This window comes from Schistocerca americana, chromosome 2 (genome assembly GCF_021461395.2).
Source record: "Schistocerca americana isolate TAMUIC-IGC-003095 chromosome 2, iqSchAmer2.1, whole genome shotgun sequence".
Lineage (NCBI taxonomy): Eukaryota > Metazoa > Arthropoda > Insecta > Orthoptera > Acrididae > Schistocerca > Schistocerca americana.
This window is the reverse complement of record NC_060120.1, coordinates 1,084,533,059-1,084,555,116: the sequence shown is the minus strand read 5'-3', so window position 1 is coordinate 1,084,555,116 and position 22,058 is coordinate 1,084,533,059. Positions and strand designations below refer to the sequence as shown.

Genomic DNA, 22,058 nt, shown 5'->3' with positions numbered 1-22,058 from the left:
CACTTGAATAACTGAAATGATAATTTATAATTACCGAGTGCAGTTGGTGCTAGTCTTCGAGCAAGGGTGGGAAGTTATACAGTATTCTGCAGGAAGTCAGTTACTTGTTCTTAGGTAGCAGCCACAGATTTAAAAGGGTTACGATGTGCCTGACACAAGTGGCCCTCATGGTGATTAGACACGGTCGACTGGAATCTTGATGACGAGTATGCCTACCCTCAGATTACCACACAGCCTGACTTCAGACCACTGTCACATCTGAATACTCCACAAATGGGGATATTGCAGGACTCTACCAGCTGGCTACCAAATGAAGACCCACAGTGAGTCTCTTTCAAACTCTGTCAGGTGCTGACAACACTATCTCACTTGAGTATGCAGCATCCCTGTGTTCTTCAAAGTGATTTCACAAAATTTGACACTGTTTATGCCTCTTATGTACAACAAAACTAGTACACTCTCATGGCCATTCTACCTGTCAGAGAGAGCTGTCAGTCTAATAATTTACATACCTGCTACTGTTGTGTACATATGCTAACTTAATTGACATCTGAACATTTCTGCTGCTTGCTTCACTTTTTATTGTCAGGCAGTGTACATTGTAGTATATTTGAGACATGCATTCAGGAGGATTCTGGAAAGCCAATTTGACGCTACTGAGGACTACTTCAGAAATAAAATTCAGAACATGGACAGTTTAACACTCGTGGCAGATATTTGCACAGACACAGTGCAGTGCAGTGGTTAATTGGGAATTATTGTTTATTATTTTGATGGTGATAAAATGGAAATTGTATGGAGTGTAGCCATGTACGGAAGTGAAACATGGATGATAAATAGTTTGGACAAGATGAGAATAGAAGCTTTCAAAATGTGGTGCTAGAGAAGAATGCTGAAGATTAGATGGGTAGATCACTTAACTAATGAGGAGGTATTGAATAGAATTGGGGAGAAGAGGAGTTGGTGGCACAACTTGACGAGAACAAGAGACCGGTTGGTAGGACATGTTCTGAGGCATCAGGGGATCACAAATTTAGCATTGGAGGGCAGCGTGGAGGGTAAAAATCGTAGAGGGAGACCAAGAGATGAATACACTATGCAGATTCAGAAGGATGTAGGTTGCAGTAAGTACTGGGAGATGAAGAAGCTTGCACAGGATAGAATAGCATGGAGAGCTGCATCAAACCAGTCTCAGAACTGAAGACCACAACAACTACAACAAAATGGAAATGGTTACTATTGGGACCCCTGAATTGTTAGGAACACACACTGCTGAATATATTTCAAGCATACTATTACAGAATTGTAATGAATGGGCAATAAATATCATGAAAGTTGCTACTCACCAGTCTCAGGCACTGCAGTGTGGTTTTAGTTGCCTGAGACTGCAGTCATGTGTGTGAGTTGTGTTCCTATATCTACAACTACATCTACATCTACATCTACATGGATACTCTGCAAATCACATCTAAGTGCCTGGTAGACAGTTCGTTGAACTACCTTCACAATTCTCTATTATTCCAATCTCGTATAGCGTGCAGGAAGAACAAACACCTATATCTTTCTGTACAATCTCTGATTTCCCTAATTTTATCATGGTGATAGTTCTCCCTATGTCAGTGTCAACAAAATACTTTCACATGCAGAGGAGAAAGTCAGTGAATGGAATTTTGTGAGAAGATTCCGTCGCAATAAAAAACACCTTTCTTTTAATGATGCCCAGCCCAAATTCTGTATAATTTCAGTGACACTTTCTCCCATATTTCACAATAATACAAAACGTGCTGCCCTTCTTTGAACTTTTTCGATATACTCCACCAGTCCTATCTGGTCCAGCCTGGTAAGGATCCCACACCATGCAGCAGTATTCTAAAGGAGGATGGACAAGTGTAGTGTAGGCAGCCTCCTTAATAGGTCTGTTACATTTTGTAAGTGTCCTGCCAATAAATCACAGTCTTTGGTTAGCCTTCCCCACAACATTTTCTACGTATTCCTTCGAATTTAAGTTGTTCGTAGTTGTAATTCCTAGGTATTTAGTTGGCTTTTAGATTAGACTGATTGATTGTGTAACTGAAGTTTAACAAGTTCCTTTTAGCACTCATGTGGGTGACCTCATGCTTTTTGTTATTTAGGGTCAACTGCCACATTTTGTACTATTCAGATATTTTTTCTAAATCATTTTGCAGTTTGTTTTGATCTTCTGATGACTTTATTAGTCAATAAATGACAGTGCCATCTGCAGACAACTGAAGACGGCTGCTCAGATTGTCTCCAAAATCATTTATATAGATAAGGAATAGTAGAGGGCCTACAACACTATCTTGGGGAACGCCAGAATTCACTTCTGTTTTACTTGATGATTTTCCATCAATTACTATGAACTGACAGGAAATCACAAATACAGCCACATAACTGAGATGATATTCCACAAGCATGCAATTTCACTACAAAGTGCTTGTCGGTAGCACTCAACACTTCATGCGAATAAAGAGCTAGTTGTGTTTCACAAGAACGATGTTTTCTAAACCCATGTTGACTGTGTGTCAATAGACCATTTTCTTCAAGGTCGTTCTTAATGTTCGAACACAATATATGTCCCAGAATCCTGCTGCATATCAATGTTAATGATATGGGCCTGTAATTAAGTGGATTACTCCTACCAGCTTTCTTGAATATTGGTGTTACCTGTGCAACTTTCCAGTCTTTGGTTATGAATCTTTCATCGAGTGAACGGTTGTACATGATTGTTAAGTATGGAGCTAATGCATCAGCATACTCTGAAAGGAACCTATTTGGTATACAGTGTAGACCAGAAGACTTGCTTTTATTAAGTGATTTAAGTTGCTTCACCACTCAGAAGATATTTACTTCTATGTTACTCGTGTGGGCACCGGTTCTTGATATGAATTCTGGAATATTTACTTCATCTTCTTTTGTGAAGGTATTTCAGAAGGCTGTGCAGGAGCAAATATGGTTAAAGGAGTAGAAATAGCATTTGGAAAAAGTCACATTTTGTGTTATGCCCAAATAGTCGATCTGGTAGCAAAAAGATCTGTAGAAAAGACTGACAAACTGCCTGAATTAATTTCTGCTGTAGCAAGAATTGTAGCATGGTTCAAATGAAGTGTGAAAATATATCCATTTGATGAAATTCAATATTCTGCATGACTGAAAAATTTTTACAGCTGCATCCAGAAATCATTAACATGACTAACTGTCATGCTAGTGATCATCTGTGCTAGCAGCAACAGGTATTACAAATCTGGTATATGTTTTGGCATCCTGTAGCTTATAGAAGTAGCTACTCATGAAATTTACATAGAAAAATACATTGCAAGGGGTAAAGTAATCCCAATAACTATCTGGAATCTAACCAATACACAATATTGGAGAGAATCTGAAGAATAACATCTTATCTATCTTGTCAGCAAAGTGGTGCACTGAAGGAGAAGCTACTCTCAGAAATGTTGTTTTGACAGTCTGAAGATAAAAAGTATTGGGACATGTAATGTTAATTATAGCTGGATTTATTTATTTATTGATAAATATAGTATGATAAGTATTTGAATCTTGCTTTTTCTGCAAATCTACAAATTAATTATTTTACCTCAGTGTTAAATACACTGAGTTTTGCAGTCAATTATTATCAGCCATAATTGTTTAGAAGTCAATTATGAAATCAAAATCAGCATCAACTACTTGGAAAAATCTCACATCCCTGTAAACAAGTAGAAACAAATATAAGTGCCTCGAGAAAATCAACTGGTGACACTCGTGGTACTTGGAGAATGATCAGTGATAAAAAGTATGTTCAACCTCCAACATTGTGAATTTGTTTAGTTACAGCACTGTTTGTTTCAGAAGGCTGGGTTCCATCACCAGGTGAAGTAATGTGATTAATTAAACTACTGAACAACGGAAATTCCAGGAAGGAATATCAGCAATTTAGGAAAAGACAGATTGCTACTTACTGAAAGAAGACACATTAAGTTGCAGATGGGCACAATTAAGAGACACTTTCATTAAGCTTGTGGACACAGCCATCAGCCAGACCTAGTTCACATATAGATGTCTTGTGCCATTTCCCCTCACACCCAAAATTCTTCTACCACTCAAAAGAACCAGCCACAAAGGAGTGTCCCCTTCATCACCCAGTATCACCATGCACTGGACATCCCACCTGAGATACTTACCACCCTTCCTAAAGTGGTATTCTGTTGCCATCTTCACCCCCATCACAACCAACCTCCACAACATCCTAGTTCATCACTATGCCACTCCCAAAACCAACCCCTTGCCACAAGCATCACATCCCTGTGGAAGACACAGGTGCAAAACCTTCACAATCCACCCACCCAGCACTTCCTTTTCCAGTCCTGTCACAGGTTTGTCCTAGCCCATCAGGGCATGGGCCACTTGCAAAAGCAGCCATGTCATTTACAATCATTCCACAGCCTTTTGTATTGGCATGATTGCCGACCAGCTGTCCACTAGGATGAATGGCCACCGCCAAACTGTGGACAAGAACAAAGTAGGCCACCCTGTGGCACAACATGTAGCTGAACATAACATGCTTGGTTTCAGTGGCTGCTTCACTACCTGAGCCATCTGGATTCTTTCCTCCACCACCAGCTTTTCTCCACTCCCATAACTATCCCAACCTCAACCTATGGTAACATACTGTCCCCACACCCTCCACCCAAGAGTTTCTACCCCCTATGTCCTATCATCTCCTCCCCATGCCCATCTTCCACTTTGTTTATTTGCCACTCGGTGCCAATGCACCTACCCATCTTTCACTGCTCCTCTCCTTTTTTCTCACTTCCCTGCCACACAGCCGTCTTGCGGTGCCCCGTTGTATATTCTCTAAAACTTAGAGCCGCACTCCTTTGACTGTCCGTGTGAACTTATCTGAATGCCGGATACAGGCTCAGCTTCCCCGAAGCTTCTGCGTCTTCTGCTTACATCGAACTCTTCTCCGAAGATTCTGTATTTTGAAGAAGGTGAAAATTCATCTACTATTCCAAATTCCTATTATCTAGTCCAAATAAAGACTCTCTCAAAATTCAGTTGCTGTTAACATATTCTATATTCAAAATTCAATACACCATTTCACCGCCACATTAAACAGTAGGCCCACACTTTCTTAGGGCATTCGCACACGACTGAATTCGACCAAATTAAATAACATTTTTTCTCAATGATACAATACTAATATACATGTCCGTCTGCTCGAGACCAAGTCACTATTAATAATAATCTTTTTTTTTTCTTCTGTTGTCTCTCCACAACACACAACAATCACCAATGTTTTTTTCGTGCATGAAATTCGTCCACGGAATTCTGGGCCGGAAGTTTTTCTTTTCTCTTTGCCGCAACAGAGCGCGTCACTTGTTGGCCCGGATTTGCTCTTCTTTCTCGGTTAGCCTGCACAAACAATGTTCTGCGACAGTGTGTATCTGTTTATGCTACAACCCACTACAAAATAACGTGTGGTCAAAGTGGCTGGAACACGAGTGACTCCAGACTTTCGTAAAATTCTGGGGGCACTACCTATCCCTCCCCTTAGCTCGAACACTCGTTATTTTAGATACAACATATAATATCTTTTGCACTTATTATTCACACAAAACCTTTAGCACAGAAATAAAAAATACTTTTGTCTCATTGCTACTGTTCCTTCCGATGGTCAGTCATTTTACCAATAGACTTAGTAGTACAAGCAATTTAAGATATAACAAATCTTGACCAGTTAATCAAATATAAGCCTTCCTTCGAGGCTATTTTAGGATCGTGCAAAATAAATCCCTCCCCTTAGACAGTCATAAATTTCAGGTGTTGTTCTCATCAAATAACTCTTTCCTTCTTTACTCTATGGTTGCAACAGTAACCACCTGTTCTTTCAGAATGCATCGTCTCTAGATAAGGAAAAAAGAATTCAGAGTTACCAGGGGAAACTTTTCTACAATACATTAGAAGTATGATACCTCCCATTTCCTGCGGGTACAATATCTATCAATGACATAAGGTATGATTCTATGAACATAAATTTCTTCCTCGCATACAGGTAGGTACGCCCCTTCCACTTACTTAAAACTATGGTACGGGTCAATCCCCTTCTGGTGCCCCTGCCCGCACAGTATAGGTCAGCTTCCTCTGGGTCTGCCTACCTGTCACTTTCTCTCATTTCAACAATATTGGGTGCGCCCTTCTTATCCTCTCTCAACAGTGTTCATAATCATTGCTCTGGCATATAAGTCTACATACAATTCTCTTTAAAATTACCTATTCAAACATACATGTCCTCCTTGATTCCTTTTTCTTACAGATCGCTTCCATAGCTTTAACACTTAATTATCCTCCACCTATTTTTTATTACTCTAGTGTTTCTTCTCAGGCTATTCGGGATCCACAGTCCTATTCTTATCCTCAGAAACTTATGAACTCCACCTGTTTATACATGTTCTGGTAGTGTTTTTCTTCTCTGGCTTAACTTTTATATTCCCTTAGTTCTACTTATTCTACAAGGTACTACCACATCTAGGAACAGTTTATTTTAATTTACTCTAAACGCATCATAGGAACAGTTTATTTTAACTTACTCTAAATGCATCATTCCCTCTGAGAAGTGCAACCGTCATCCTCATAACTAAGAGCTCTAGTCCTTGACTAGCACTACTTCCCCTTCTTACACGTGACAATTGTTACTTCTTATTGTCTTCAATTGTCTGAGTGATAAAGCGTGATCGTGTGTCCTGGTTCTTCAGCCAGCTAAGGTTCTTAGTTGAAGATTTATATAAATCACGGAAAAGGGAAGGACTTCAGCAATAGAAGTACATAATTGTGGATAGAGAGAAAGATAGATTGGTAATCTAAAGAGAAATAAGAAAGGAAATAACAGAATTGGTTGCTAAGATCAAAGAAAGAAAGAAGATAGCCCCAAAGACAGGAAACCCTTCCCTCCCCCCTTCCCAAGGATCCCCACTTCACCAGTACTTAGGTGAGAAGCCGGAGGAGGTATGATGTTTGGCGTCTCCTACAGAACGGACGTTCTCACTGTCACCTTAGAAGTCCCCAAAGAAAAGATCTTAGCAACTCCTATGGAATGGCAAATGATGAAGAACCAGTCACACTTGTTTGCGAGGGCTGTGTGAAGGGTGTGGTGTTTGCGTATTGTTGGTCATGTCTATGCCTACACTACCCACCCCTTATACAAATTTGAGTACAAACCCTCCCCCATCACATCATGCTTTACAAAAGGTACAAAACATTTTATAAAAATTTAAACATCATGTAACACTGAATTATGTCATTCCCTCAACACTTATAATGTTCTATCTAAAAGTACAGAGACTACCAGGTAACACTCTCAGGAACACACTCCCCGGGCTTTACCCTTGCGGAGCTTACATATGAGATTACCCTTCTGTTTTTGGCACGCTTCCTCAGCGGAATATATCCAGGTCCAAATGCAGTTTCAATGTTGACAAATTTATGTCAAGTCTGTGGGGGACCTAGCCTTCGTAGATTACATCTACGGGTATTACCTTTTCAGAACTCGAAAATGAGATAACCCTGAACCCAGTTGTCAGTACAGTTGTTTCAGGCTGACATGAAAACAACCGGTTATAGATTTATAGTGTGAGAATAGATGACAGAATAGTTGAAGAAGTGAAGGGAATCTGGTGCAGGAAAACTAAAGTAGAAACAACACCGAATCCAACTCGGGGAACCGGCGGATGTCACTCTGCCCATTAACACAGAATGTCAACGTCCCTGGGGGTTTTGTACATATCTGTTTATGTCTTTAACATTAAACATTCCTTTCTCCTCTCCTGTCAGAGGATCTACTAAATATAGGGCTTTCGGGCGGACTATCGATTGAATACGATAAGGTCATATATATTTAAGTAAGAATTTGTGTGTTCCCTTTTTCAGGGCTGAACTTCGAAGATGTTGCTTCACTAATACTAAGTCATCTATGTGGTACTCGGGGTCACTTGCAGCTGCGTTATATTTTTCTACTCTTTGTTGTGCACTTTCCTGTAAATTCCTCCTAACCTTTTCCTAAATTACTTGGTGATCAGTAGGCTTTTGCTCCGGCCATTTAAAACATTTAATTAAGGGTTCTCCTATAAATGGTTTGCCAATAGTTTCTATGGGTGTCATTCCTGTGGACAAGTGCGGTAATTCATTTAGGATAAGTTCAAAGTCCTTAATTTTAGTTTCCCAGGAGGTATGAGCGTTGTAACAATAAGTACAGCATAATCTTCCAATTTCCTTCATTACTCTTGCTGAAGGGTTCGAGGATGGGTTATAGTTGGATATTTAGATGTGTCATACACTTTCCCAGGCTAAAAAGTCTTTAAATTCTTGGCAGGTAAATTGAGGTCCATTATCAGAGAGAAAAAGCTTTGGTTTACTTACTACTGTAAAATATTCCTGCACACCTTTTACAAGAGTTTGTGTCTTAGCTTTTTTAATAGGGAACAGTTTCACATATTTTGACCAACATTTGATAAGTACTGAGATATATGCTACCCCTCCTTTTCCTTTTGGTATAGGCCCAAAAAAGTCAGCAGCAGTGAGATCATGTAATGCCTTAGGAATAATAGGATACGTTCTATACTTTACATGGGTGTTATTTTCTTTGACTGTCTGACAGATGTCACATACTTTAATAAACGCAGTTACCTTACAGCCTAATCGTCTAAAATAATAACATTTATTCATGTGAGCGATACATTTTTTCACTCCAAAATGACCATATCCACTATGAATGTACTGTATTAATTGAGACTCCGTGATTTGGGGTATGCATAATCTCCAATACCTTGATTCGTTATTGCTTCTCCAGAACAAATTATACTTTACGACTTTCCAGGTTTCTTTCTTATCTACTGGTAACGATTCTCGTATACACATAGAGTAGATATCGGTAAAATAAGGGTCATGCTTAATGTTTTCCGTAATGGCTTGGGCTAGCTTTTGTACTTCCTGGGCTGGGCATTCAACCGTTATAAAATTGATTGCAAAAACTACTCCAGGTCCCTCTGTATACTGCAGATCAGTCATATCTTGTGGTAGATGCGATAAGGCATCAGGTACTATGTTTTCGGATCCTTTAACATATTGTATTTTGATATTGTATTCTTGTAGAAACAACAGCCACCTCATTAGTCAGCTATGTAACAGTCTGCTTGTCATCAGGAATGATAAAGCTTGGTGGTTGGTATATATGTAGATTTCCGAACCCCATATTAAAGTTTGAAACTTTTGTATACTCCATACTATTGCTAACAATTCCTTTTCAGTAGTGGTATAATTTAGTTCGTGCTTATTTAGGCTCCTACTAATGAATGCTATAGATCGGTGATCATAGTTCTCTACTCCCCATTCACCTTGAAATAGTTCTGCTGCAATTCCATAATCTGATGCATCAATGGCTATCTTAAAAGGTTCATTCATTACTGGATGTTGTAAGATCCGAGCATCTACTAGAGCTTGCTTTAGTTTGTCAAATGCTTCTTGGGTATCTTGGTCCCAATTCCATGCTGTACCTTTTCGTAATAATCTTAGTAGTCTAGGGTTGTTCATTTCTTTCCCTGCACGTAACGTTAATAGTAACCTGCCATTCCCAGAAACCCTTTTAGTTGTTTAATGTTTCGAGGAGATAGACAGTTTTTAATAGCTTCAATTCTCTCGGGGTCAGACTTAATGCCTGTTACTCCTATAATATGTCATAAGAACTTCAACTCTTGTCTCGCAAAGTGTGATTTACTTAACTTTAAAGTGATACCCTTTTCCTTAAATCTTTTTAAAGTTTTGTCCAATATCCTACAATGTTCTTCCCAAGTAGGTAAAATAATCAAAATGTCATTTACATAAACAACTAGTTCTCTTAATAACTCTTGTCCAATCACATTATCCAGAGCTCTGATGAATGCTGATACAGATGCATGTAATCCAAAAAGTAGTACATTGAAATGGTAAGATTTTCCATCAAACAAAAAAGCAATGTACTTTTTCGAATCAGGATGTAACCAGATTTGCCAGTACCCAGCAGTCAAATCAGCCAAACTGAAATACTTGGCATTCTTAAACTTAGTGAGTAATTCATCTGTATTTATGGGACGATCTCGTTCGGTCTCAATATGCCGATTGAGAGTATGGGCATCTAGCACCAATCTTACTCCACCTGTAGCTTTCCTCACTACTACCAAGGGATTATTATAAACACTCGTACTTCTTTCAGCAGTATTTTGATCAATAATTTTATTAATCTCTTCTCTTACAGCTTCCTTAAGGCTCACAGGTATCGGGTAAGGTTTGCAAAAGAACGGAGTCTCATCCTTAATTTTAAACTTGCACACGTAATGACTAATGATACCGGGATTCTCTGAGAATACCGAATCGTACTTGGACAAAATTTTTACTAAATCTGTCTACTGTTCGGCATTTAATACTTCTGATTCATTTACCTTCTAGCTGAAATCGTCTCGTTGATATGGTGTAAACATTGATTTTATCTCTGGAGACAACTGAGCTGATACAGTAAGCTGTAATCGCTGGTGTTCAGTTGTTTGTATATACCCATTTCTGTCAGTTACGAATAATGCACTGCCTCTCCTTTTAGTTCTCCCACATAAATACAGTTTTCATCAAAATTTAGTGTAACATTGAAATTAGTTAACCAGCCTATGCCAAACAATACCTTTCTATTGATGTTTTCTACCACTAATAAAGGTTGTCGAAAATTCAGATTACCTATTTGGCAGTTGGCTAAGGTTTCGTACTTAACAACCTTGCTTTTCTTTCCCGTTATTCCGATGAAATATACACTTGTTACAAGTAATACAGGTAAATTATTCTTAGTCTTTAATGTATCAAAATATTCTTTAGAAATTAGAGACACTTCACTACCAGAATCGATAAATATTTCTATTTTGTGTTTCTCTATTTCTCCTTCTATTATAGGGTGCGGTGTTGTAGCTATTTCATTCGTTTCCTCCTGCAGCAACCACTCTTTTGTAGGTACTCTGTGCATAAAGGAAACCTGTAAACTCCTGTTTAGGCCTCTCGATGAATTTCGATGATCTGGGCCCCAGCCCTGGGTCCAGATCGCTCCACATTTTCCTCACGGGTAGCAACCACGGGCCTATTTCCAAAGGTCGGTACAGTGTTACCCACTGTTCCACAGCTGTTGCTGGGCACAAATTCCTGCGTGGCTACTGGACCGAGGTTAGATGAGAATTGTGCTCTCGAGGTCATTATAGGTGAAGGAATGTTAACGCTTAATTTTTCTTCCAGTTTTCGTTCTATTAGCTCATCCACCTGCTCCTCTATACTATTTAGATTGATCAACTCAGTTGTAGTTAACTTTTCTTTGAGATTTTGTTCTACAGTTTCTAAATGTGGGCTAACTCCTGAAATTTGCACCTGAACTAATGGGAGTTATTTATCTTGTTTATGTACATTTGTTTTAATGTTACTTAATTCCTGTTTAACCACATAAAATGTGACCTTGCAGACATCTTTCAAGGAATCAAAATTTTCGTTGACTCTGGTTTCTAGGCTACTACATTTACAGTCAACATCATACTCTAATTTCTGGGCTATTTCCCATAAATAATTTCTCCTGTCTCTCCTCTAAGCCTTTAAACAAAATATTTACTCTTTCGCTTAGAGAGTCAGACAATTCTTTCTTCAAGTCTAACTTGAGGTGTTGCATTTGAGTGTTCTGTAAATCTAATTTAGACTTTAATTCTGAGTTCTGTAAATCTAGTTTAGAATTTAATTCTGCCTTCAGTTCGTCTTGTCTTGTGTTCTGTGACTCAAACTGACTTTTGATAAACTTCATTAATTCACCCAAATTAGGTCCTCGGTTTCCTATCTGCATTGTCCCAACATGCTCTTCTGATTGTTGATTATCCCCTTCCATCTTATTCTTCGTAGCCTTAAGTCGAGTCAAGTACCCCCTACTCACAAGTCTTAGACGGCACAATTGAACAAAAGTCAAAGTTCGCTCACCCGGTGTGACTTGACAATCTGCTACCGGCGGCGTCGGTGTTGGTGTAGACGGCGGTGGCAGCGTTTGTAGATGGCAGCGTCAGAGTTGTAGACAGTGGTGTCGACGTTGTAGACGGTGGCGCCAGCATTGTAGAAGGCGGTGTCAGCATTGTAGACGGCAGTGTTAGCGTTTGTGAACGGCGGCGGCAGCATTTGTGAATTAATGGAGTGACTGTGGTGTTCGTTCTACTTGATTTCCTTGCTTCTATCACCACTAACCAACAGGACAATTTTCGATAAATATCTTCGAATCTTGTTCGCTGTTACTCGTCGCTATGGCAACACTTGTCAATCTTTTCAACTTGATTTCATTTATCTTCCACCTTCTTCACAGGTCCTTTCTTTACCGGTCACCACATTATGCGGTGCCCCGTTGTATTTTCTCTAAAACTTAGAGCTGCGCTCCTTGGACTGTCCGTGTGAACTTATGTAAATGCCAGATACAGGCTCAGCTTCCTTGCAGCTCTGGCACCTTTTACTTGCATCAAACTCTTCTCCGAAGATTCTGTATTTTGAAGAAGGTGAAAATTCATCTACTATTCCAAAATCCTATTATCTAGTCCAAATAAAGACTCTCTCAAAATTCAGTTGCTATTAACATATTCTATATTCAAAATTCAATATACCATTTCACTGCCACATTAAACAGTAAGCCCACACTTTCTTAGGGCATTCCCACACGACTGAATTCGACCAAATTAAATAACATTTTTTCTCAATGATACAATACTAATATACATGTCCGTCTGCTCGAGACCAAGTCACTATTAATAATAATCATTTTTTTTTCTTCTGTTGTCTCTCCCCAACACACAACAATCACCAATGTTTTTTCGTGCATGAAATTCGTCCATGGAATTCTGGGCCGGAAGTTTTTCTTTTTTCTTTGCTACAGCCAAGCGCGTCACTTGTTGGCCTGGTTTTGGTTTTCTTTCTCGGTTAGCCTGCACAAACAACATTCTGCGGCAGTGTGTATCTGTTTATGTTACAACCCACTACAAAATAACGTGTGTTCGAAGTGGCTGGAACACAACTGACTCCAGACATTCGTAAAATTCTTGGGGCACTACAGTCTCACACTGTGCTTGTTGACATTGCAGTCCCTGTACACTCCACCAGACAGCATTCGTCTCTCTCCCCACTATCCCTTCCCATTCCCAGTCCCCGTCCAGATTGCCTCTTGCATCGCACATAATCTTTGCATTCTGACCTGAGATGTGTGCAGTAGATGTGCTTGCTTGTGTGTATGAATGGTGAGATTTCTCTTTTGCAGATGAAAGCTGTTGCTTAAAGCTTTATGTAAGGTTCATTTAATTGTGCCTGTCTGCAACTTAATTGTCTTCTTTACAGTAAGTTACAATCTGTCTTTTCCTACATTGTTAATTAAACTGTTGTCATTATAAATGCATAGCCAAAATTCGTCACTCAGACAATTTTTTGCATCTGTTGTGGTTGCGTCATACAGTATTCTGAATTCCATTGCTCTCAAACCAAAGAAACAATGGATTCTAGACCTTAAATCCATTTGCTGATGCAGCAACCAACTAAACGTTTTGAAGTAAGTTAAGTTCATCTCCATGTAGTAAGCAAACTGTTAAATACTATGTGAAGTCAAGATTAGCTTGTGTTTTGGTTTGATGACACTGAGTAAATTGCTGCTTCTGAATGTGGTGTGAATGTAAGGGAAACTTCTCTTCTGTATTATACTCTATGTTTAAATTGAATGTTTGACACGGCATGCTCCATTCTGCTATCCAGAATTTAGTTTTATTTTGAAATGCAATATTGTGAATGGCATAGATGTGTTTTCCTTTTTTAAAAATGTGAATACTGTTTGAATTAAAAAATTGTTGTGATTTTGAATGATAAATACAAGAATTCAAAACAAAAGGTTGGATATTCACTTGCTGGAACATAAGAGAGCTTCGAGAGGCCAAAACCTGTGTGATGTTCCAAGGAGAGGATCTTTGAAAGAGACTTAAAGTGCATTCTTGTATTCTTGACATTGTAACTATGCTTAAGTGCTGTAAATTCACTCTGTGTAATAAAATGATTTATTTTCAACCATGTCATAGATCAACTGTCAGAGGTTCTAGTACGCATATAGCACCCTACATCCACACACTTATCGTTTGGAGCTTCATAAAGAGGTGAAATAAAATAACGAACTAAACATAAAAACCTAATGTAATTGGATAAATAAAAAATCTACCACCAAGCAGTGGCAGGAGAACACATAAAAAAGTATTATGTAGGCGAGCTTTTGGAGCCAGTGGTTCCTTGTTCTGGCAGAATGCTTGAAAGGGAATGAAGAGGGATGAAGGAAAAGTTCTGATGAGGGTTAGGAAATGGGGTAGAGTCTAGAAATGTCACCCAGAACTGTGACTCAGGGAAGATTTGCCAGATGATATGAGAAGGAAAGACTGATTGCTGGGGACTGCTCCAGATGAGATTTGAAAACCTGTGAGTTGAAAGATGGAAGATAGGGTAATATGCAAGAGAGAGATTACTGCTAAAACATCATGCACGAGTTAATAAGAGCAGAAAGCTAAGTGCATTGTGTAAGATACAGATGGGAGGGGATGGCGAAGAAAGACAGGACAGAAAATGAAAGATGTAGAAAACTGAAATGGAATGAAGAAAGAAACAGTTACTGTGCAGAAATGCTGAGACCAAAGAAACTAACATAAATTAAGGATAGACTTGATGTTGATCTCATCCTCACTGAAGGCCAGGTACATTAAATCTGCTAACAAACAACAGTACTTTCATTTTGACGATTGCCATCCTTTCCATGCCAAATGGTCCCTCCAATACATCTTTGGCATCTGAAGCAAACATATTTGCTTGGATACAGACTGTTCACAGCAATACACCACCATTCTCACTTCAGTCTTACTGGATGTAACTACCCGGGCCATCACATCCAATCCTGATACTGCTGATCACTCCAAAACATCACTTACGAGTTCACTACTGGTCACTCAGTAGTATCCTTCTACTGAATGTACTAATCAGCAACTTTGAAAAGTCCATGACCTCCTAAAATCATGCCTAAAATGAGGTCCATTCTGTCAGATTTTGTGCACCAAATCCAGAATAGCTTTTTGTTGCCCTCCCGATCTCTGCAATATCCTTTGCAGACCCTACGTTGCTTTTGTACCCATCTCCCTACCCTAGGGCTCCTAGCTGTATCACCATCTCTGCTGCAAGACTTGCCCTACGCCCCCTCCTACCATCACCTATTCCAGTCCTGTAAGTGGCAAAACATATACTATCAAATGCAGAGCCACCTGTGAAATGACACATGTAATATACCACCTGTAATGTAAGTACTGTTTGATCTTTTACCTTTATGTCAGCATGACTGCCTTCAAGTTATTAGTTAGGATGAATGGGCGTAGGTAGAGAGTGTATCCTGACTACACACAATATCCTTTTGCACAGCATGCACTACAACATGAGAGTCATGACCTCAGTACCTGTTTCACCGCGTGTGCCATATGGATTCTTCCCCCAGACACCAGTTTCCCAGAACTCCGCAGGTGGGAATTGGCACTACAACCACCATCCACCTGGCTTTAATTTATGTTAATTTCTTTTTTCTCATCTTTTTGTCCAGTAACTGTTCCTTTCTTCACTCCATTTTGGTGTTCTGCATCTTTCATTTCCTGAGTTGTCTATTTTTCAACATCAACCACCCCTCTGTAATAGTTTTTTTGCACTTATTAACTCATGCATGATGTCTTAGCAGTAATATCTGTCTTGCATAATACCTTATCTTCCTCCTTTCAGCACTCATGTTTTCCAATCTCATCCAGTGCAGTCTCCCACGGTCAGTCTCTCCTTTTCAACTTGTCCTGTAAGTCTACCCTGACCCAGGGCTCCAGGTGACTTTTCTGAACTCTACTCCATTTCCTAACCCTCACCAGCCCTTTTCCTTCACCCCTCTTCCTTTCTGCTAGAAGAAGGAGCCACTGTATCTGAAAGCTTGCATTGGTAATACCTTTTTTATGCGTGTTCTCCCGCCACTGCGTAGTGAGTAACTGTTTCATCTATCCAATTACATTGTACTTTCAAATATTGATTATTTTCATTGATATTAACCACACACACACACACACACACACACACACACACACACACACACATGCAAACAAACAAACACACACACATCCAAATGCATGTTTTGCATGATCACTGTGAGTGTGCTATCTGGTATGTTCCATCCAGGAGTTTAAATTATTGTTTGACCTACATTTTGAAATATGTAACTTTTTATTTGGACACAGAACTCGGCTTCAGTTCTCTTGATCATCGCCTGAACCGTACACACATTTCTGAAGAACGTATAAGTTCTCCCTCACGAGGCCTAGCTAACGGAAGAGGGCCCAGCCCAGTAATACAGAATTCTCCAAGTCCTATTGGAGGGGCTTTGCACCATGACCGAGAAAAGAGCAGTCCAAACCACAGCAGTCCCACTGCATTTAATAAACCAGGATTCAGTCCAATATATAAACCGGGAACTACATCAAGTCCCACTTTCAATAAGGTAAGTAGATATTTGTAAGTATTGTAATTGATTAATATATTCTTCATGTCCTCTCTCTCTCTCTCTCTCTCTCTCTCTCTCTCTCTCTCTCTCTCAGTGTGTGTGTAGGGGGGGGGGGGGGGGGGGAGGAGGGGGGCAGGAGGTACCCCCTATGTCAAAAAGTTCTTGGACGAAGTTGACAATTACTATGATTTTTATTCACTGAATGTTGTTTGGATAAATATTTAAGTGACAGAAAGTGTGCCAGTTTTGCATATTAATGAACACCATAAAATTTATTATGGAACAGAACAATTATATATTTATTTAGCTTATGGCATGACACACTACATTAAACAGCATAAAAGAGAATATATAAAGTTAAAATATAGGATACAAACATAATGAAATAATGTAGATTTAACATTGGCATATCACAATAAATGTATAAGTATATTACAAATCAGTAAGATTGCATAAAGTTCAGATTCCAGTATTTTCAGCAATCACACTTAGATTCTACAGCCACTCCACAGCTTGTGGTGTTGCCTCCAGGAAGTCATCACCAGTGCCGGTGAACACCCTCAGTGGACACTCACTGACGATGTGGTCGATGGTTTGTTCTTTGGCACCACAGTCACACCCAGGGTAAGGTCTAAGTTCCATCTGTACATCAAGGATCCGCATCGGCGGTGACCTGTCGGTACTCTGTTCAGTGTTACCCAGGTTTTCCTTGGGAGCTGAAAGCCCGCTGGATGGTTGGGTGTCTCAAATAAAGTATGCCATTTTGGATTGGCTCTGTTTCTCCAGTCTGTTTACCAGATTTCAATGCCATTGTAGTTTTGGCTCAAAAGTTGCTGTGCAGGCTTCACAGGGGCATTTCTGGATTTGAGTCTTCTAAATACAGTAAGGTTCTGGTGGACTAGCAGGGCTGTATTACTGGAGATCTTTTTAAATTCTCTTACAAGTATGTTGCATCGTCATATATCAGGCAATCAATGTTCCTGAGGACTGGTAGACAGTAGAGTGGAGTGGTTTTAATAGCTGCAGCAATTATTCGCATCACCTGATTTAGCATCACGTCTACTTTTCCCAAGTGCGGGCTGCTTAGCCACACTGATGCGCAATATTCAGCTGTTGAGTAGACCGAGCCTACAGCGGTGGTACAGAGTATCTCTGCACCAGTTCCCCAGGTCATTCCCACTAATTTGTGGAGGATCTTGTTTCAGGATTTCAGTTTTGCAGCCAGGTTTGATAGGTGTTTTCCAATGTTACTCCCAGATATTTTGGATGGGAATTGTAAGGAAGCACAGTGTAGAGGTGTTCCAGCAAGCCTGTTATTTAGATGGAAGCATGAGGTCTCCGTTTTAAGTGCGCTTGGGATTAGTCACCATTTCCTGAAGTATTCAGTCATAAATTCCAGATCTTGGGTGAGAGTCTGTTCAAGAGCAGTCATATTAGTAGGCTGGCATGCAAGAATGATGTCAGTAAATAAATTTTCTGGATGAAGTGGATGGTAGGTCAGCTACATAGAGATTGAACAGCAGACATGCAAGCACTGATCCTGGGGGATACCATTACTCAGGAATTTTGATTTGCTGAAAGAGCCACCCATTGAGATTTGCAAGACTCTATTTGACAACATGTTCTCTAAAAGAGATGTCATCATTTTACATCTTGTAGCTTTTAGGAACTTATATGTTAGACCCTATCTCTAGACAGTGTCATGTGCTGCTGTCAAATCAACGAAAACCGCACCACTTTTTGGGCGTTGTTCATAGCCCCGTGTCAGTTCGTAGCCCCACTCAATGAATATTGTTAATGCGAGGACCTGATCCTCACAGTTTCGATTGGTTCTGAAGCCAGCTTGGTTGACAGACAGAGATTCCAGTATCATTGGATTTAATCTGTTGTAAAGGAGATGCTCAAGCAGTGTATATGCTACACTTAAGAGAGTGTTCCTCCCCCATGAACCATGGACCTTGCCGTTGGTGGGGAGGCTTGCGTGCCTCAGCGATACAGATGGCCGTACTGTAGGTGCAACTGCAACGGAGGGGCATCTGTTGAGAGGCCAGACAAACGTGTTGCTCCTGAAGAGGGGCAGCAGCCTTTTCAGTAGTTGCAGGGGCAACAGTCTGGATGATTGACTGACGTGGCCTTGCAACATTAACCAAAACGGCCTTGCTGTGCTGGTACTGCGAACGGCTGAAAGCAAGGGGTAACTACGGCCATAATTTTTCCCGAGGGCATGCAGCTTTACTGTATGGATAAATGATGATGGCGTCCTATTCGGTAAAATATTCCGGAGGTCAAATAGTCCCCCATTCGAATCTCCGGGCGGGGACTACTCAAGAGGATGTTGTTATCAGGAAAAAGAAAACTGGCGTTCTATGGATCGGAGCGTGGAATGTCAGATCCCTTAACCGGGCAGGTAGATTAGAAAATCTAAAAAGGGAAATGGATAGGTTGCAGTTAGATATAGTGGGAATTAGTGAAGTTCGGTGGCAGGAGGAACAAGACTTTTGGTCAGGTGAATACAGGGTTATAAACACAAAATCAAATAGGGGTAATGCAGGAGTAGGTTTAATAATGAATAAAAAAATAGGAGTGCAGGTAAGCTACTACAAACAGCATAGTGAACGCATTATTGTGGCCAAGATAGACACGCCTACTACAGTAGTACAAGTTTATATGCCAACTAGCTCTGCAGATGATGAAGAATTTGATGAAATGTATGATGAGATAAAAGAAATTATTCAGGTGGTGAAGGGAGATGAAAATTTAATAGTCATGGGTGACTGGAATTCGAGAGTAGGAAAAGGGAGAGAAGGAAACGTAGTAGGTGATTATGGACTGGGGCTAAGAAATGAAAGAGGAAGCCGCCTGGTAGAATTTTGCACAGAGCATAACTTAATCATAGCTAACATTTGGTTCAAGAATCATGAAAGAAGATTATATACATGGAAGAATCCTGGAAATACTAGAAGGTATCAGATAGATTATATAATGGTAAGACAGAGATTTAGGAACCAGGTTTTAAATTGTAAGACATTTCCAGAGGCAGATGTGGACTCTGACCACGATCTATTGGTTATGAACTGTAGATTAAAACTGAAGAAACTGCAAAAAGGTGGGAATTTAAGGAGATGGGACCTGCATAAACTGAAAGAACCAGAGGTTGTACAGAGTTTCAGGGAGCGCATATGGGAACAATTGACAGGAGTGGGAGAAAGAAGTATAGTAGAAGAAGAATGGGTAGCTTTGAGGGATGAAGTAGTGAAGGCAGCAGAGGATCAAGTAGGTAAAAAGACGAGGGCTAGTAGAACTCCTTGGGTAACAGAAGAAATATTGAACCTAACTGATGACAGGAGAAAATATAAAAATGCAGTAAATGAAGCAGGCAAGAAGGAATACAGACGTCTCAAAAATGAGATTGTCAGGTAGTGCAAAATGGCTTAGCAGGGATGGCTAGAGGACAAATGTAAGGATGTAGAGGCTTATCTCACTAGGAGTAAGATAGATACTGCCTACAGGAAAATTAAAGAGACCTTTGGAGAAAAGAGGACCCCTTGTATGAATATCAAGAGCTCAGATGGAAACCCAGTTCTAAGCAGAGAAGGGAAAGCAGAAAGGTGGAAGGAGTATATAGAGGGTCTATACAAGGGCAATGTACTTGAGGACAATATTATGGAAATGGAAGAGGATGTAGATGAAGATGAAATGGGAGATACGATGCTGCGTGAAGAGTTTGACAGAGCACTGAAAGACCTGAGTCGAAACAAGGCCCTGGGAATAGACAACATTCCATTGTAACTACAGACGGCCTTGGGAGAGCCAGTTCTGACAAAACTCTTACCACCTGGTGAGCAAGATGTATGAGACAGGTGAAATACCCTCAGACTTCAAGAAGAATATAATAATTTCAATTCCAAAGGAAGCAGGTGTTGACAGATGTGAAAATTATTGAACTATCAGTTTAATAAGTCACAGCTGCAAAATACTAACGCGAATTCTTTACAGACGAGTGGAAAAACTGGTAGAAGCCGACCTCGGGGAAGATCAGTTTGTATTCCGTAGAAATATTGGAACGACTTGTCTTAGAAGAAAGATTAAGGAAAGGCAAACCTACGTTTCTAGCATTTGTAGTCTTTGAGAAAGCTTTTGACAATGTTGACTGGAATATTCTCTTTCAAATTCTAAAGGTGGCAGGGGTAAAGTACAGGGAGCGAAAGGCTATTTACAATTTGTACAGAAACCAGATGGCAGTTATAAGAGTCGAGGTGCATGAAAGACAAGCAGTGGTTGGGAAGGGAGTGAGACAGGGTTGTAGCCTCTCCCCGATGTTATTCAGTCTGTATATTGAGCAAATAGTAAAGGAAACAAAAGAAAAATTCAGAGTAAGAATTAAAATCCGTGGAGAAAAAATAAAAACGTTGAGGTTCGCCGATGACGTTGTAATTCTGTCAGAGACAGCAAAGGACTTGGAAGAGCAGTTGAACGGAATGGACGGTGTCTTGAAAGGAGGGTATAAGATGAACATCAACAAAAGCAAAACAAGGATAATGGAATGTAGTCAAATTAAGTCAGGTGATGCTGAGGGAATTAGATTAGGAAATGAGACACTTAAAGTACTAAAGGAGTTTTGCTATTTGGGGAGCAAAATAGCTGATGATGGTCGAAGTAGAGAGGATATAAAATGTAGACTGGCAATGGCAAGGAAAGCGTTTCTGAAGAAGAGAAATTTGTTAACATCAAGTATGGATTTGAGTGTCAGGAAGTCGTTTCTGAAAGTATTTGTATGGAGTGTAGCCATGTATGGAAGTGAAACATGGACGGTAAATAGTTTGGACAAGAAGAGAATAGAAGCTTTCGAAATGTGGTGCTACAGGAGAATGCAGAAGATTAGATGGGTAGATCACATAACTAATGATGAAGTATTGAATAGAATTGGGGAGAAGAGGAGTATGTGGCACAACTTGACAAAAAGAAGGGACCGGTTAGTAGGACATGTTCTGAGGCATCAAGGGATCACAAATTTAGCATTGGAGGGCAGCGTGGAGGGTAAAAATTGTAGAGGGAGACCAAGAGATGAATACACTGAGCAGATTCAGAAGGATGTGGGTTGCAGTAAGTACTGGGATATGAAGAAGCTGGCACAGGATAGGGTACCATGGAGAGCTGCATCAAACCAGTCTCAGGACTGAAGACCACAACAACAACAACAACAACAACAAGAGAGTGTTGGATCTATAGCTTTCTGGTTTATTGTCTGGCTTTCCTGGTTTGAGGATAGCTATGATCTATGCCCTCTTGAATTCTTTTGGCCAAACTCTTGACTGGAAGTGTATGGGAGTAAAATTTTGTCAGCTCTTCTTTTGTTTCAGGTCTACAGTGTGTTACGAAGTCTGGGTGTAAGTTGTCGATGCCAGGGACCTTGCCGTTTCTTATGCCTTGTAGG

At 40.0% G+C, this 22,058-nt stretch overlaps 1 protein-coding gene across 1 annotated transcript in view; it reads left to right on the top strand.

The window, feature by feature from the left end:
- LOC124596486 (filamin-B) overlaps positions 1-22,058 on the top strand; it is an 896,651-nt gene that overhangs the window by 427,497 nt on the left and 447,096 nt on the right. The window contains exon 13 of the mRNA XM_047135636.1: positions 16,362-16,621. Coding sequence (XP_046991592.1) covers positions 16,362-16,621 — 260 coding nt within the window. The remainder of the gene's footprint in view (positions 1-16,361; positions 16,622-22,058) is intronic.